General features: G+C 46.9%; 1 protein-coding gene across 2 annotated transcripts in view; it reads left to right on the top strand.

The window, feature by feature from the left end:
* Nucleotides 1-17735, top strand: part of MED16 (mediator complex subunit 16) — a 59088-nt gene that overhangs the window by 74 nt on the left and 41279 nt on the right. Inside the window, exons 1-5 of one of the 2 annotated variants that reach the window (XM_077271573.1) lie at nt 1-267; nt 6338-6445; nt 6674-6843; nt 6942-7373; nt 7534-7639. The exon at nt 1-267 is cut by the window's left edge and continues 74 nt beyond it. In XM_077271573.1, the coding sequence (XP_077127688.1) occupies nt 132-267; nt 6338-6445; nt 6674-6843; nt 6942-7373; nt 7534-7639 (952 nt within the window). In that variant the 5' untranslated portion in view covers nt 1-131. Of the gene's footprint in view, nt 268-1134; nt 1170-6337; nt 6446-6673; nt 6844-6941; nt 7374-7533; nt 7640-17735 lie in introns of those variants that run through there. The other variant, XM_077271581.1, reaches the window with a different exon arrangement.

Below are 17735 nucleotides of genomic sequence, written 5' to 3' on the forward strand. Positions count from 1 at the left end.
TGTCCGGCAGGACGCTGTGCGCGGTACTTGGGGGTCTCACACCGGTGGCTATCTCCCGGTTTCCCTTCCTTCCCCCCGCGCTTGTCTCCCTGAGTGGCCGTGCTCTCGCCTCCGGCGGGCGGACTGGCACCATGGACGTAGCGTACATCTGTGAGTGGGACAGGAAGCCCCGCACCAGCCACTGCCCCTCCATCCCGCTAGTGTGCGCCTGGTCCTGCCGCAATCTGATTGCCTTCACCACGGACCAACGCAACGAGGAGGAGAAAGGTAACGCGGCTGGTGGGACCTAGAAGAGCTGCGTGGTAGTGGGACCCCGGAGTGCGGGCTTTGGGGGGCTCTGGCTGTGTTTCCATGGCGGGCACCTGACAATAAAGCTTATCCCTTCCCTAGAGTGGTTGTCCAGTTAGGACGTATTAGGCTACGTTCACATTTGCGTTGTGCGCCGCAGCGTTGGCGCCGCAGCGCACAAAGCAAATAAAAACGCATGCACAACGCTGCGTTTTGCGCCGCATGCGTCCTTTTTTTAATTGATTTTGGACGCAGCAAAAATGCAACTTGCTGCGTCCTCTGCGCCCGGACGCGGGCGACGCATGCGGCGCAAAACGCAAGTGCGACGCATGTCCATGCGCCCCCATGTTAAATATAGGGGCGCATGACGCATCCGGTGCCCGCCGCTAATGTGAACGTAGCCTTATGTATTCCTAGGGGTGTGCTAACTTACTGCTTTGTGGGGTCTGACCGCTGGGACTTGCGGACTTCGAAGGAAATTTCTGCTCATCATGACAACTTCCCACCAAGGCGACGTGTCTGCGACCACTGTTCTCATTATGTGCGGCCCCCCATAGGGAACAGACGCCCTGCACCGCCGTACTCACTGGGGTACAAGCTCCCCATCTGTGGGGTCCCACTGCGGAGAAGGTAGAACTTTATTGTTTTATGTTACAGCCCCTTTAACCCTGCGTGAGGCGCGTCTCTGGCTCTCCCGATTTCCTGCGCAGTGACCGTCACACGTTAGAAAGCCCCCTGTAATATCTCATTTCTGGGCTCTAAAGGAAGCGGTGACCTTCATAGGGAGGTAAAAGAGAGGACACAAGGTCAGATGCCAAAACAAAATGTAATAAAATAAAAAGGACCGAAATGTCACAACTACCCACAAGACCCTTTTATGTGTAAGAAAACCCTCTTATTTCTACAAAATATTCACATGCTTTGTATCATTCATAAAACGAGCAAAATAACCAACTGTGATGAAAACAAAACAAAGTACGAGCTTTCAGGCGCAGTGAGCCCGAGATGCCACAGAGGTCTCACCCGCTCTCCACAAGGACGGCGGTAACACTGAGGGAGGATGTCAGGCAGCACCTAAGGATACAATGGTACTGGGAGGGGTGGGCTCCCCTGCTGCCTTGGAGAGGAGGGGAAGCAAATGTGCGCTGTGCCTATTGGCCTATAGCGCCTGGCACAGGGTTAAATATGGTCTATGAGACTCTGCATATATATTAGGCTTTTTACTCTATAGTATATCAACAACCTGAGAGCGAGGGTCTGCTCAGTGACGTAACAATCTGTGTTCCAGAGGGAGCGATCACTACTGTACCTATGCAGGAGGGAAACCCATCGATGCCAGCGGCCATATCAGCTGGATGTGCTTCCAAGAATGCATATTCAGGTGAAGTGTGTAGCAGTGCAGAGACCCGCTGGCTCCCTGCACTGCAGTACATGCCTACCGTCCAGTCAGGGGCTGGCAGCTGACTATGGTGCGCCGGTCACAGGCTGTGCATGGTAGTAGTGTAATGCGAAGTCTATGGCAAGCACACCAAAATCAGCTGCGGCCTCTGTGCTGGCTACAGAAGAGGATGCTGCACACCATGAATGGGTAAGAAGAATCGTCTTTAAAAAAAAAAAAAAAAAAATGTGATGGAGAACCGTAGCATAACAGGGAACATTATTACTGCAGGTGGCCCAGGATGGGAGACATTATAGGAGGAAGGGGCTCAGAACTGGTGACTGTCACTGGATGCGTGGGTGACATTACGGAAAGGGGCTCATGATGGAGGACATTATACCAGGAAGATTAAAGATAAACTTGGCACACACGAATGTAAATGCAGTGAAGATTTAATAAAGTAGAGTGACAGACAGGAGTGACGGACGCAGTATCCACCGGTGGATACTGCGTCCGTCACTCCTGTCTCTTTGTGCCGGACCCGGCTTAATCGGAGACCGTCTCTTTATTCCAAGTGGGGTACGTTCTAACCCTATGTGACGCATAAAACCTAAAAGTGCTTAAGTGAGGTACATTGATGAAGTGTATATAGCAATTTGGACTAAAATATAACTTTTAATGTATAAAGCTTAAAAAAGACTGACTGTGAAATCTTCACCACGTGATAATGACATACAAGGGACTTAAAAAAGGGGGAATTGGCGTGCCCCCTCAGGACACAAAAGGTACGTAGGAAAAGAAAAACAAATATGAATGTGCTGATCCGTCCACGCAGAGATCCAGCAACATACACTGGTTATATACGGTAAAAATAGCAATGCTAGCGAGTCGGACCAGCACGGGTATCTGTGCAACGTGGAGAAATATATAATGTCTATAATAGGTCACCACAGGGTTTCAAACCCCAATTGTCTTTGTGCATGCACAGTACCTGCAAAATAAAATGCTCATTCAGTCCTTGAAACCATCCATCTAGCTGTATGCCATAAACCAGATGTAATCATATCTTAAGCAGCAGAAAAAATACACATTCCTGACTGTAGTAATCAACAAAATATATGCATTGTGTGGAATAATTGTATACCCATCTCATGGGTTTCCACCTATACCGCAGCAATATTTTAGTCAGTCAACATGTGCATTTAACCATAGCGCCTGTGTCACAGGCGACTTGGAATAATCTCACCCATCTGATGCATTATGGAGAGAGAGTTTGTAGGTGGCAGATAGCGTCTCCCGACAAAGCTGCAGCTTTGCAGGTTCCCTGTTATTCCCCTGATGAGTCCTGGATAGGACGAAACGCGTCGGGAGACGCTATCTGCCACCTACAAACTCTCTCTCCATAATGCATCAGATGGGTGAGATTATTCCAAGTCGCCTGTGACACAGGCGCTATGGTTAAATGCACATGTTGACTGACTAAAATATTGCTGCGGTATAGGTGGAAACCCATGAGATGGGTATACAATTATTCCACACAATGCATATATTTTGTTGATTACTACAGTCAGGAATGTGTATTTTTTCTGCTGCTTAAGATATGATTACATCTGGTTTATGGCATACAGCTAGATGGATGGTTTCAAGGACTGAATGAGCATTTTATTTTGCAGGTACTGTGCATGCACAAAGACAATTGGGGTTTGAAACCCTGTGGTGACCTATTATAGACATTATATATTTCTCCACGTTGCACAGATACCCGTGCTGGTCCGACTCGCTAGCATTGCTATTTTTACCGTATATAACCAGTGTATGTTGCTGGATCTCTGCGTGGACGGATCAGCACATTCATATTTGTTTTTCTTTTCCTACGTACCTTTTGTGTCCTGAGGGGGCACGCCAATTCCCCCTTTTTTAAGTCCCTTGTATGTCATTATCACGTGGTGAAGATTTCACAGTCAGTCTTTTTTAAGCTTTATACATTAAAAGTTATATTTTAGTCCAAATTGCTATATACATTAATTTTTCATTGGATTGTATCTTGCTAAACTTCTACATTGATGAAGGTCTAAACTGACCAAAACGTCTACTGTGTGTACTCTCTTAAATCTTCACTGCATTTACGTTCGTGTGTGCCAAGTTTATCTTTAATATTGTAGGGCTTGGCCACCTACTTGAGCACCACAAATTTAGTAGTGCCTACAGTTTTGCTTCTAATTATACCAGGAAGAGGCCCAGGATAGGGGACATTATAACAGGAAGAGACCCAGGATAGGGGACATTATACCAGGGAGAGGCTCAAGATGAGGGACATTATACCAGGAAGTGTCCTAGGATAGGGGACATTATAGCAGGAAGGGGCTCAGGACTGGTGACTGATACTGGAAGGGTGGGTGACATTACTGAAAGGGGCTCATGATGGAGGACATACCAGGAAGAGGCCCGGGATAGGGCACATTATAACAGGAAGGGGCCCAGGATAGGGGACATTATACCAGGGAGAGGCTCAAGACAAGGGACATTATAGCAAGAAGTGGCCTAGGATAGGGGACATTATAGCAGGAAGGGGCTCAGGACTGGTGACTGTTACTAGAAGGGTGGGTGACATTACTGAAAGGGGCTCATGATGGAGGACATTATACCAGGAAGAGGCCCAGGATAGGGGACATTATACCAGGAAGAGACCCAGGATAGGGGACATTATAACAGGAAGGGGCCCAGGATAGGGGACATTATAACAGGAAGGGGCCCAGGATAGGGGACATTATAACAGGAAGGGGCCCAGGATAGGGGACATTATACCAGGGAGAGGCTCAAGATGAGGGACATTATACCAGGAAGTGGCCTAGGGTAGGGGACATTATAGCAGGAAGGGGCTTAGGACTGGTGACTGTTACTCGAAGGGTGGGTGACATTACTGAAATGGGCTCATGATGGAGGACATTATACCAGGAAGAGGCCCAAGATGAGGGACATTATACCAGGAAGAGACCCAGGATAGGCGACATTATACCAGGAAGAGACCCAGGATAGGCGACATTATACCAGGAAGTGGCTCATGATGGAGGACATTATACCAGGAAAAGGCCCAGGATAGGGGACATTATACCAGGAAGAGGCACAGGATAGGGGACATTAACCACTTTTCAAGGTTTCTTAAATATTGGCATATTCTTTAGTGTTTAATAGGTACAGGTCCCAGAGCTCTCATCTTAAAGACACTGATGGCAGGTTGCTGGGGATCCTGTGTGGATATGCTATAAGTATTTAAAGGGGTTGTCTTGTGAACCTATCTGGTTGCAAAGTGAAGCTTCAAGTTGGATTCCAGACAGGCGCTCCATTCAGTCTCTATGGGGCTGCCGGAAAAAGCCGAGCGCAATGCTCAGCAGCTCCACGGCGCAGCGGTAGATCATGCATATCGTCCATGGGAATAGAAGTGCCCCTGTCTGCCAATTGGTGTTGGTACCAGTGGTAGGGGTCCTACCCATAAATAAATGGTTAGCGATCCTGCAGATAGGTGATAACGTGTTTTCACTGGACAAATACCTTAAATCTCATTCAGAAGCTTGAGAAACCCATCAGATTTTTTGCGTACTAGAAAAATTGTTGTTAAAAATGGACAGAGTGCTGATTACAATCCAAGGCTGGAGTCACACTACAGCGAGATACGGCCAAGTCTCGCAGGTTAAAAACAAGCTCTGGCACCGGCACTCCAGAGCGGAGTGTGCGGCTCCATGTATTGCTATGCGTCCGCACGCTCCACTCCGGAGTGCCGGTGCCAGAGCTTGTTTTTAACCTGTGAGACTCGGCCGTATCTCACTGTGTGTGATCCCGGCCTGATTTTTTTTGCCGTATGAAATAAAAAAGAGACTTTTGAATGAGACTTAAAGGGAATCTGTCAGTAGGATTTCACACCCAAAACTGTCTGCCCATGTAGCTCTTTCAAAGACAAGACCAGTAATGCCTTCACATGGCCAGTTCTCCATTACTCCATTACTGAGAAATCGCACTAATTTGCAAATCAATTCAGATGCTGAAGTGCTATTGGAGATCTGAAACCTGTGTCACTCCAGCTCTATTTTCATCCAGCACACCGCCTTTTACTGCTTGACTGACCGACCTCTGTATTTTGTGACTTTAGGCAAAGGAGCCATCAGTCAAGCAGGAGGAGGCGGTGCTGGGAGAGAAATAGAGCTGGAGTGACAGAGGCGTCAGAAATACCATAGTCATTTGCATATCAATTCAAATGCTGATTTCTCAGAAACGGAGGAATGGTCTAGATATCGAAAGGTGTTGCTGGCTATGGCTTTGAAAGAGTTACATGTGCATGGAGATAGTGTGTGGCGCTCCCCATTGTGCTGCGTGTGGTTGGCTGCGGCCATATTTAGTGTTCTACATACAGAACATGACTGTAGAGTTAGTTTTGTACTGTACAATGGCCAGTGGTTGGCTGCTGCATTCGTTTCAGAAAAGGGGCAGATTATTACTGCAGACAAAGGAAACGACCAGGAGCACTGCAGTTGAATGGCGAGAGAAATAACAGGCACATGTTGTGATTGTATTATATTGCGAAGCCCATACCAATAAATTGTGTTCAGTTCTTTAATACTCAAAAACCTCGTTAAGTAAGTTGTTTTATGAATTTTTTTGTTTTGTTTCTCATTGAAGATCTTACACACATGATTCACATCCTGGACACTGAACATCCTTGGGATGTCTACTCCATAAATTCTGGCCACCAAGAAGTCATCACTAGCCTGGAATGGGACCAATCTGGTAAGTGATGGCAAAATGTTGTTGTTTTCTTAAATGGGGAGGAGGGGATTAACCCCTTACTTTGTAAATGTGTTTTTTTTAATGTAATGAATCAGGATCTTGATGATCATACTGCATTTTCTGTTTTACAGTAGTAAAGAGATAAAAGTAAAAGCCAGTCTCTTAGAGATGAATGTATAGATGCTAGTATGACTATGTCCTCAGCAGTGTCTTTATTTTGGTTCATAGGCTCCCGCCTTCTGTCAGCAGATGCAGATGGACGGATAAAGTGCTGGGGAATGACAGACCACTTAGCGAATAGCTGGCAGAGCTTGGTGGGAAGTGAAGTGGATGGTGACCCTATCGTTGCTCTTTCATGGCTTCATAATGGTGTTAAATTAGCACTTCACGTGGAAAAGGTGACATGGTTGTTTATAGCCATTTCTCATAAAAGTCTTTATATAGAATATTTTCTAATAAAATCATGTTTATCTCACTGGTTTTATTCTTTTACCAGTCTGGAGTTTCCAGTTTTGGCGAAAAATTCTCTCGTGTAAAGTTTTCTCCATCCCTCACCTTGTTTGGAGGAAAACCAATGGAAGGCTGGATTGCTGTTACTATCAGTGGATTGGTGACTGTGTCTTTATTAAAGCCCAATGGACAAGTGTTGACAGCTACTGAAAGTCTGTGCCGCCTTCGATGCAGGGTGGCACTGGCTGATATTGCCTTTACAGGTGGTGGCAACATCGTTGTAGCCACTTGTGATGGAAGCAGCACGTCCCCTGTACAGTTCTATAAAGTCTGTGTGTCTGTCGTAAGTGAAAAATGCAAAATCGACACCGAGATCCTTCCATCACTCTTCATGCGCTGCACCACCGATCCTGCACGCAAGGACAAGTTTCCTGCAGTGACACATCTCAAGTTTCTTTCTCGAGATATGTCTGAACAGGTAATTGCAAAGAACAAGACAGTATAGAAAGCTACAAAGTTCCAGAATTAACCCACATAGCTTCCCTTCATCCCCATGATATCCTTAACTCTGTCTGATCTTGATGGGCATATGTATTTTTTTTTTAACCATACACTGATAAGTCTTCTGTTTTTCTTAGGTGCTCCTCTGTGCTTCTAATCAGTGTTTTAGTGTTGCAGAGTGCTGGTCCCTGAGGAAAGAGGGACTTCCTGTTAATAATATTTTCCAGCAGTTGTCCCCTGGAGGTACGTAATACTTCTCTTTGCAGGCCACATAATGTAGTATACAGTGTGGGAAGTATACCTGTTTTGCTGGTAGGATATCTAGCACTGATCTTTCATTGTCCAGGAAAAAAATATATACACACCCCAATTTATATATATATATTTATATATATATACTGCTCAAAAAAATAAAGGGAACACTTAAACAACAGAATATAACTCCAAGTAAATTAAACTTCTGTGAAATCAAACTGTCCACTTAGGAAGCAACACTGTTTGACAATCACTTTCACATGCTGTTGTGCAAATGGAATTAGACAACTGATGGAAATTATTGCCAATTATCAAGACACACTCAATAAAGGAGTGGTTCTGCAGGTGGGGACCACAGACCACATCTCAGTACCAATGCTTTCTGGCTGATGTTTTGGTCACTTTTGAATGCTGGTTGTGCTTTCACACTTTTGGTAACATGAGACGGACTCTACAGCCCACAGAAGTGGCTCCGGTAGTGCAGCTCATTCAAGATGGAACATCGATGCGAGCTGTGGCAAGAAGATTTGCTGTGTCTATCAGTGTAGTGTCCAGAGGCGCTACCAGGAGACAGGCCAGTACACCAGGAGATGTGGAGGGGGCCATAGGAGGGCAACAACCCAGCAACAGGACCGCTACATCAGCCTTTGTGCAAGGAGGAACAGGAAGAGCACTGCCAGAGCCCTGAAAAATGACTTCCAGTAGGCCACAAATGTGCATGTGTCTGCACAAACAGTTAAAAACCGACTCCATGAGGATGGTCTGAGTGCCTGACGTCCACAGATGTAAGTTGTGCTCACAGCCCAACACCGTGCAGGATCCTTGGCATTTGCCACAGAACACCAGGATTGTCAAATTCGCCACTAGCTCCCTGTGCTCTTCACAGATGAAAGCAGGTTCACACTGAGCACATGTGACAGAGTCTGGAGATGCCGTGGAGAGCGATCTGCTGTCTGCAACATCCTTCAGCATGACCGATTTGGCAGTGGGTCAGTAAAGGTGTGGGGTGGCATTTCTTTGGAGGGCCGCACAGACCTCCATGTGCTCGCCAGAGGTAGCCTGACTGCCATTAGGTACTGAGATGAGATCCTCAGAACCCTTGTGAGACCATATGCTGGTGCGGTTGGCCCTGGGTTCCTCCTAACAGAGGTGTATCTAGGGATTTTGGCGCCCCCCAGGACATATGCGATTTGCACACTTAGTCATGTAACCACGAGCCATTCTCCCTAATGCTCTCAATGTTCAGTAAAAAACTGAGAGAAGCAGAAGAGAAGCTCGGTGTCACAGGACCAGAAGTATGAAAATCGCATATGAGTGAAGTGTCCATGTGACGACTACTGGAACCTGCAGAGCTGAATCCTGACATCGCAGGCTTCTGAATTCTCACAACTAATGCACTGCACACTTTTAGGATTCTCCCTTGCCAGTGGACGGTCATGTCAGCACAAGTATGTGATTTGTATACTTCTGACCGCATTCCGACTAGACTCTCGCAGTTCATTTTCATTGACTGAGGCCACACATATCTAGTCAGCATGTGACCGCATGTATGTAAATCGCCAGCACGAGAGAATCCTGACTGTTTGCAGGGCGCACTGTGAGAAGTCAGAAGTCTGCAGTCACATAGAATGACTGCAGACTCATTACAAACCTGGACATTCCCTTTAATGCTCCTAACATAAATAAAAACATGAGAATTAGTCAGTATCAGAAATAACATTTACATCCAGGTACCTTATAGATGACGTCGTCTCTGCAGTCGTTCTCTTTTTCGTCATCTTGTGCAGACCCCATGATGAGTTTTCTCATCCACAGCCATCTCTGCAGACTTCCATCTTCTCCGCTCTTTTGCAGAAAATCTCCACATGATGCCCTTAAAGATACAAGTGTCATTATAATGCTCCTGAATAACAAATTGCCCTTCACTATATTGTCTGCACAAAATATGACCCCCACACTGTCCCTCTTATGGTACATGCTTTTCACACTGATCTCCCCTTTCCATACCGGCCCCCTCTTCACACTGTCCTCTCATACTGTGTCCCCCTCTATAGGGCCCAGTATTTATACTGTACTCTCTCATCACACTCCCCCTCCTTGGTATACTGTCCCCTCCTGGCTGTGCCTTTACACTATCCCCCCATGCTACGCCCCTACTACTCAGTTTCTATTCTGTGCCCACTGCCCACTCACTTTTCTCCCCCATACTGTCTCCTCACACTATTCCCCTCCCTCCTCATACTGTCTTCTCTCACATCTCTCCTGTTCACCATACTGTCTCCTCATATATTTACCCCCTCATTTTCTATACAGACTGCTCACCTGACTCCCCATTGTGTCTGCACACATCCCATCACCCTCACTCCCCTTACTCTGTACACATACATTTTTCACATCGCTACTCATCCTGTGTCCACATACATTTCCCGTTCGCTCCTCATACTGTCTGCACCCATTCCCCAGTTTCCTCAGATATGTCCCCCATACTGTTTCCTCATATATGTCCATTATTTTCCTCTACCCCACCTCATCATTGCTCTCTTCACCACCTCCATCTTTGCCTTCTCCACCACCACTATCATTGCTTTCTCCCCCACCACCCCATAATTTCCCATTCCACCACCTCCATCATTTCCTCCTTTGCCTTTTCCACCATATCCATCATTTTCTCTTTCCCCACCGTCCCCATCATTGCCCTTTCCACCACCATCATCATTGTCCTTTCCACCGCCATCACCATACTTGCCCATTCCACCACCTCCATCATTTTCTCCCCCTCCAATATCAGTGTGCTTTCCACTACCACCATCCTTGTCCATTCTACCACCATAATTTCTTCCCCCCCACCTCCATGATTTCCTCCTCCCCACCATAATTGCATTCTCCCCCCACCACCATCATTGCCCATTCCACCTCCATCATTGCCCATTCCACCACATCCATCATTTCCTCCTCCCCCTCCATCCCAATTATTGCCCCCTCCCCCTCAACCCCATCATTGCCCTCTCCTCCCCGTACACAAAACCATTTACATCTCTGCACATTCACCCGCAGCGCTACGCATGCACGCACAAACACACACTGCGTACAGTATAATGGCCACACCTAGTTACTCCTACACACGCGGCTGAGCTCCGTACACCTTGCACACACGGCTCCGCTCCGTACACCTCGTAACACGTGGCTCCGCTCCGTACACCTCATACACCCACGGGTCCACTCTGTACACCTCATACACACACTGCTCCGCTCCGTACACCTCGTACACACACGGCTCCGCTCTGTACACCGTACACACACGGCTCCCCTCTGTTCACCTCGTACACACACGGCTCCGCTCTGTTCACTTCGTACACACACGGCTCCGCTCTGTTCACTTCGTACACACACGGCTCCGCTCTGTTCACTTCGTACACACACGGCTCCGCTCTGTACACCTCGTACACACACGGCTCCGCTCTGTACACCTCGTACACACGGCTCCGCTCTGTACACCTCGTACACACACGGCTCCGCTCTGTACACCTCGTACACACACGGCTCCGCTCTGTACACCTCGTACACACACGGCTCCGCTCTGTACACCTCGTACACACACGGCTCCGCTCTGTACACCTCGTACACACACGGCTCCGCTCTGTACACCTCGTACACACACGGCTCCGCTCTGTACACCTCGTGCACACACGGCTCCGCTCCGTACACCTCGTGCACACACGGCTCCGCTCCGTACACCTCGTGCACACACGGCTCCGCTCCGTACACCTCGTGCACACACGGCTCTGCTCCATACACCTTGCACACACGGCTTCCGCTCTGTACACCTCGTACACACACAGCTCTGCTACATCCACACAAACCACTCCTGACCCCACACAAAAGCTTACCCTCGTCCAGCACCATGACAACCAGCAGAGTCCTGCACTACATGGAGGCCCTTGATCATGTGACTCCTGACTCCTCCCCTCCTGTGACCTCATCACAGGTCCTGTGCGCACAGAGCAGCGGCAGCCATAGTTGTGGTGTGCGGCTCTCTGCGGTGGAGGGGCTCTGCTGCAGGACAAGTGCAGTCCCACCAGTGATCGCGCACACACTGAGAGAGTGCACGGGCACCAGGGCCTGTACAAAAGATTTAAAGGGCCGTCGGCCCATTTTGTAGCTCAGAGTGCTTACGGGTCCGCCCAGTCTTTGCTGGACTGGGCTTGCCCCTAAGCACTCCGGGCCCCGTTGCAGCTGCGACCCCTGTGACTGTGGTAGTTACGCCGCTGACACTTGGGATTCGACGCCCAGCACTTTCACTGAGCCGGCTGTCAATTTGACAGCTGGCTCAGAGAACAGGACTATCTGAGTGTGGGGGCGGCAGAATGCCGCCGCCGAGGAGCCTCCTTGGACCGCCACATCATCAGGTGGCCCGCTGGCGCCCCCCTGTCGGCTGCGCCCGGGGCACATGCCCCGGCTGCCCCCCCCCCCCCCTGGAAATGCCACTGCCTCCTAATGCCGGACAATGCCAGACCTCATGTGGCTGGAGTGTGTCAGCAGTTCCTCCAAGATGAAGGCATTGAAGCTTTGGACTGGCCTGCCCGTTCCCCAGACCTGAATCCGATTGAACACATCTGGGACATCATGTCTCGCACCATCCACCAACGTCACATTGCACCACAGACTGTCCGGGAGTTGGCGGATGCTTTAGTCAAGGTCTGGGAGGAGATCCCTCAGGAGACCATCTGCCGCCTCATCAGGAGCATGCCCAGGCATTATAGGGAGGTCATACAGGCATGTGGAGGCCACACACACACTACTGAGCATCATTTCCTTGTTTTGAGGCATTTCCACTGAATTTAGATCAGCCTGTAATTTGATTTTCCTCTTTTATTTTGAGTATCATTCCAAATCCAGGCCTCCATTGGTTAATAAATTTTATTTCCATTGATTTTTGTGTGATTTTGTTGTCGGCACATTCAACTTTGTACAGAACAAAGTATTCAATGAGAATATTTCATTCATTCAGATCTAGGATGTGTTATTTGAGTGTTCCCTTTATTTTTTTGAGCAGTGTACAGTTAGGTCCATATATATTTGGACAGAGACAACATTTTTCTAATTTTGGCTATAGACATTACCACAATGAATTTTAAACAAAACAATTCAGATGCAGTTGAAGTTCAGACTTTCAGCTTTCATTTGAGGGTATCCACATTAAAATTGGATGAAGGGTTTAGGAGTTTCAGCTCCTTAATATGTGCCACCCTGTTTTCAAAGGGACCAAAAGTAATTGGACAGATTCAATAATTTTAAATAAAATGTTCATTTCTAGTACTTGGTTGAAAACCCTTTGTTGGCAATGACTGCCTGAAGTCTTGAACTCATGGACCTCACCAGACGCTGTGTTTCCTCCTTTTTGATGGTCTCTCAGGTCTTCACTGCAGTGGTTTTCAGTTGCTGTTTGTTTGTGGGCCTTTCTGTCTGAAGTTTAGTCTTTAACAAGTGAAATGCATGCTCAGTTGGGTTTAGATCAGGTGACTGACTTGGCCATTCAACAATATTCCACTTCTTTGCTTTAATAACCTCCTGGGTTGCTTTGGCTTTATGTTTTGGGTCATTGTCCATCTGTAGGATGAAACGACGACCAATCAGTTTGGCTGCATTTGGCTGGATCTGAACACACAGTGTGGCTCTGAATACCTCAGAATTCATTCGGCTGCTTCTGTCCTGTGTCACATCATCAATAAACACTAGTGACCCAGTGCCACTGGCAGCCATGCATGCCCAAGCCATCACACTGCCTCCACCGTGTTTTACAGATGATGTGGTATGCTTTGGATACCACGCCTTCGCCATACTTTTCTCTTTCCATCATTCTGGTAGAGGTTGATCTTGGATTCATCGGTCCAAAGAATGTTCTTCCAGAACTGTGCTGACTTTTTTAGATGTTTTTTAGCAAAGTCCAGTCTAGCCTTTTTATTCTTGATGCTTATGAGTGGCTGCACCGTGCAGTGAACCCTCTGTATTTACTTTCATGCAGTCTTCTCTTTATGGTAGATTTGGATATTGCTACGCCTACCTCCTGGAGAGTGTTCTTCACTTGGTTGGCTGTTGTGAAGGGGTTTCTCTTCACCATGGAGATTATTCTGCGATCATCCACCACTGTTGTCTTCCGTGGGCACCCAGGTCTTTTTGCATTGATGAGTTCACCAGTGCTTTCTTTCCTTCTCAGGATGTACCAAACTGTAGATTTTGCCACTCCTAATATTGCAGCAATTTCTCGGATGGGTTTTTTCTGTTTTCACAGCTTAAGGATGGATTGTTTCACCTGCATGGAGAGCTCCTTTGACCGCATGTTTACTTCACAGCAAAACCTTCCAAATGCAAGCACCACACCTCAAATCAACTCCAGGCCTTTTATCTGCTTAATTGAGAATGACATAACGAAGGGATTGCCCTCACCTGTCCATGAAATAGCCTTGAAGTCAATTGTCCAATTACTTTTGGACCCTTTAAAAACAGGGTGGCACATGTTAAGGAGCTGAAACTCCTAAACCCTTCATCCAATTTTAATGTGGATATCCTCAAATGAAAGCTGAAAGTCTGAACTTCAACTGCATCTGAATTGTTTTGTTTAAAATTCATTGTGGTAATGTCTATAACCAAAATTAGAAAAACGTTGTCTCTGTCCACATATATATGGACCTAAATAACTGTGTTTATAGGTCCATATGTGTGTGTGTGTGTGTATATATATATATATGTATGTATATATATATATATACACACACACACACACACACACACACACACACACACACACACACACACACACACACACACACACATATATACACACACATACACAGGTGCTTCTCACAAAATTAGAATATGATCGAAAAGTTAATTTATTTTAGTTTTCCAAGACAAACAATGAAACTCGTATATAGTCATTGTCTATTTCAAGGGTTTATTTCTGTTAATGTTGATGATTATGGCTTACAGCCATTACAGCCAATGAAAACCCAAAAGTCATCTCAGTAAATTAGAATAATTAACAAAAACACCTGTAAGAATTGAATTGTTTATACTCTTTTTGTGAGAAGTGCGTGTGTATGTATGTGTGCGTGTGTGTGTATATGTGTGTGTATATGTGTATATATGTGTGTGTGTGTGTATATATATATATATATATATATATATATATATATATATATATATATTTATTTATATATTTAAAATTATTTTTTTTTTTTTCTAAAAAAAGAAAAGCAGCACAAAAAAGTAATAAGAAAGTGGACTTTATTGCCTGAGCGGCGTGGCAACGTTTCGGATACAAAATCCTTTTTCAAGCAGTGAACATATGAGTGGGACAACCCTTTATACAAAAACCATACATGTCCAATTACAAAATTCATTATATATAATATTATAAATACCATTCAAATATATATACCAACAGTCCATAAAAAGGTGTATCAGTGTGACATATAATATCCTTATTAAATTCATCATCGGTGAACACATTACACCACATACTGTGTGATTATGTTAAAAATTGCTCAATGAGCAATTAGTAATATATAAAATACCAGGTGTCCCAATCCCTAAAATCATGATAACAACGGACTTACACACATAGTGTTGTTTTCATGCATCCCACGGTCTCCGGCGTCCTATCGCGCTTACTGCGCATGTCAGTGACGTCCGTGTCAACAAACCCATACTGCAATAGCTCGCAGTTGCGCAGAACCACCAAGAAGACCGCGGCACCATTTTGTTTAAGGGAAAACTGCCATATGAAGTGTCGAATCTCCATAATATCAAATTTAACCCCTTAACGACCGCCGATACGCCTTTTAACGGCGGCCGCTAAGGGTACTTAAACCACAGCGCCGTTAATTAACGGCGCTGTGGAAAAAGTGAATAGCGCCCCCCAGAGTCGGATTTTCTCTGGGGTCTCGGTTGCCGAGGGTAGCCGAGACCCCAGAGAACATGATTCGGGGGGTTTTTACCGACCCCCGAGTTGCGATCGCCGGTAATTAACCGTTTACCGGCGGTCGCAACAACAAAAAAAAAAAACGCGATTTGCCGTTTAATTTCTCTGTCCTCCGATGTGATCGCACATCGGAGGACAGAGAAATGTGGTCCCCGATGGCCCCCAATAGCCCCCCGATACTTACCTCCCCCGGTTCTCCTCGTGGCTCCCGATGGGCGCCTCCATCTTTTTTCCGGGAAAAATGGCGGGCGCGCCCGCCGCCCGGCACCCGGAAGATCTTTGGGGTCTCGGCTGCCGGGGGTAGCCGAGACCCCAAAGAACATGATCGGGGTCTGTTTTCACCGACCCCTGTTTTGCGATCGCCGGTAATTAACAGTTTACCGGCGACCGCAAAAAAAAAAAAGCGATCTGTCATTCTCTGTCCTCTGATGTGATCGCACATCAGAGAACAGAGAGAGGGGGATTCGGGGACCCTAATATACTCATCCGGTGTCCCTGGGTCCTCCTCTGTCTTCTCCTGCCTGCCGGCTTTTTCATCATGGCGGGCGCATGCGCAGTGCGCCCGCCATCTGCTGCCATCTGCCGGCCGGCAGGAGAAGACGAGTTGGGGCTAAAATTAGGGTTAGGGTTAGAGTTAGGGTTAGTTAGGGTTAGGGTTAGAGTTAGGGTTAGAGTTAGGGTTAGAGTTAGGGTTAGAGTTAGGGTTAGGGTTAGAGTTAGGGTTAGGGTTAGAGTTAGGGTTAGGGTTAGAGTTAGGGTTAGAGTTAGGGTTAGAGTTAGAGTTAGGGTTAGAGTTAGGGTTAGGGTTGGGGCTAAATTTAGGGTTAGGGTTTGGCTACTTTCACACTAGCGTTTTTTGGCTTCCGTCGCAATGCGTCGTTAAAGAAAAAACGCATCCTGCAAAAGTGCTTGCAGGATGCGTTTTTTCTCCATTGGCTTGCATTAGCGACGCATTGCGACGGATTGCCACATGTCGCATCCGTCGTGCGACGGATGCGTCGTGCTTTGGCGGACCGTCGGCACAAAAAAAGCTACATGTAACTTTTTTGTGCGACGTGTCCGCCATTTCCGACCGCGCATGCGTGGCTGGAACTCCGCCCCCGCCTCCCCGCACCTCACAATGGGGCAGCGGATGTGTTGAAAAAACAGCATCCGCTGCACCGGTTGTGCGGCGCTTACAACGCTAGCGTCGGTACGTCGGCCCGACACACTGCGATGGGCTGAGTACGACGCTAGTGTGAAAGTAGCCTTAGGCTTCTTTCACACTTGCGTCGGTACGGGGCGGTCGCAATGCGTCGGCCCGACGTACCGACGCACGTTGTGAAAATTGTGCACAACGTGGGCAGCGGATGCAGTTTTTCAACGCATCCGCTGCCCAGTCTATGTCCTGGGGAGGAGGGGGCAGAGTTACGGCCACGCATGCGCGGAAATGGCGGACGCGACGTACAAAAAAAAGGTTACATTGAACTTTTTTTGTGACGACGGGGGCTAAAGTTATGGTTAGGGTTGGGGCTAAAGTTAGGGTTAGAGTTGGGATTAGGGTTTGGATTAGGGTTGGGATTAGTGTTACGTTTGGGGTTAGGGTTGAGATTAGGGTTAGGGGTGTGTTGGATTTAGCATTTTGATTAGGGTTATGGTTAGGGTTGAGATTAGGGCTGTTTTGGGGTTAGGGTTGTGATTATCGTTAGGGTTGTGATTAGGATTATGGATCGGGTTGAGATTAGGGTTAGGGGTGTGTTGGAGTTAGGGTTGGAGTTATAATTTGGGGGTTTCCACTGTTTAGGTACATCAGGGGGTCTCCAAACACGACAGCCAATTTTGCACTAAAAAAGTCAAATGGTACTCCCTCCCTTCTGAGCTCTGCCGTGCGCCCAAACAGTGGTTTACCCCCACATATGGGGCATCAGCGTACTCGGGATAAATTGGACAACAACTTTTGGGGTCCAATTTCTCCTGTTACCCTTGTGAAAATAAAAACTTGGGAGCTAAAAATCTTTTTTGTTGGAAAAAAAAAAAAAAAATTTATTTTCACTACTCTGCATTATAAACTTATGTGAAGCAGTTGAGCTTTCAAAGTTCTCACTACATATCTAGATAAGTTCC

Source organism: Ranitomeya variabilis, chromosome 1 (genome assembly GCF_051348905.1).
Source record: "Ranitomeya variabilis isolate aRanVar5 chromosome 1, aRanVar5.hap1, whole genome shotgun sequence".
Lineage (NCBI taxonomy): Eukaryota > Metazoa > Chordata > Amphibia > Anura > Dendrobatidae > Ranitomeya > Ranitomeya variabilis.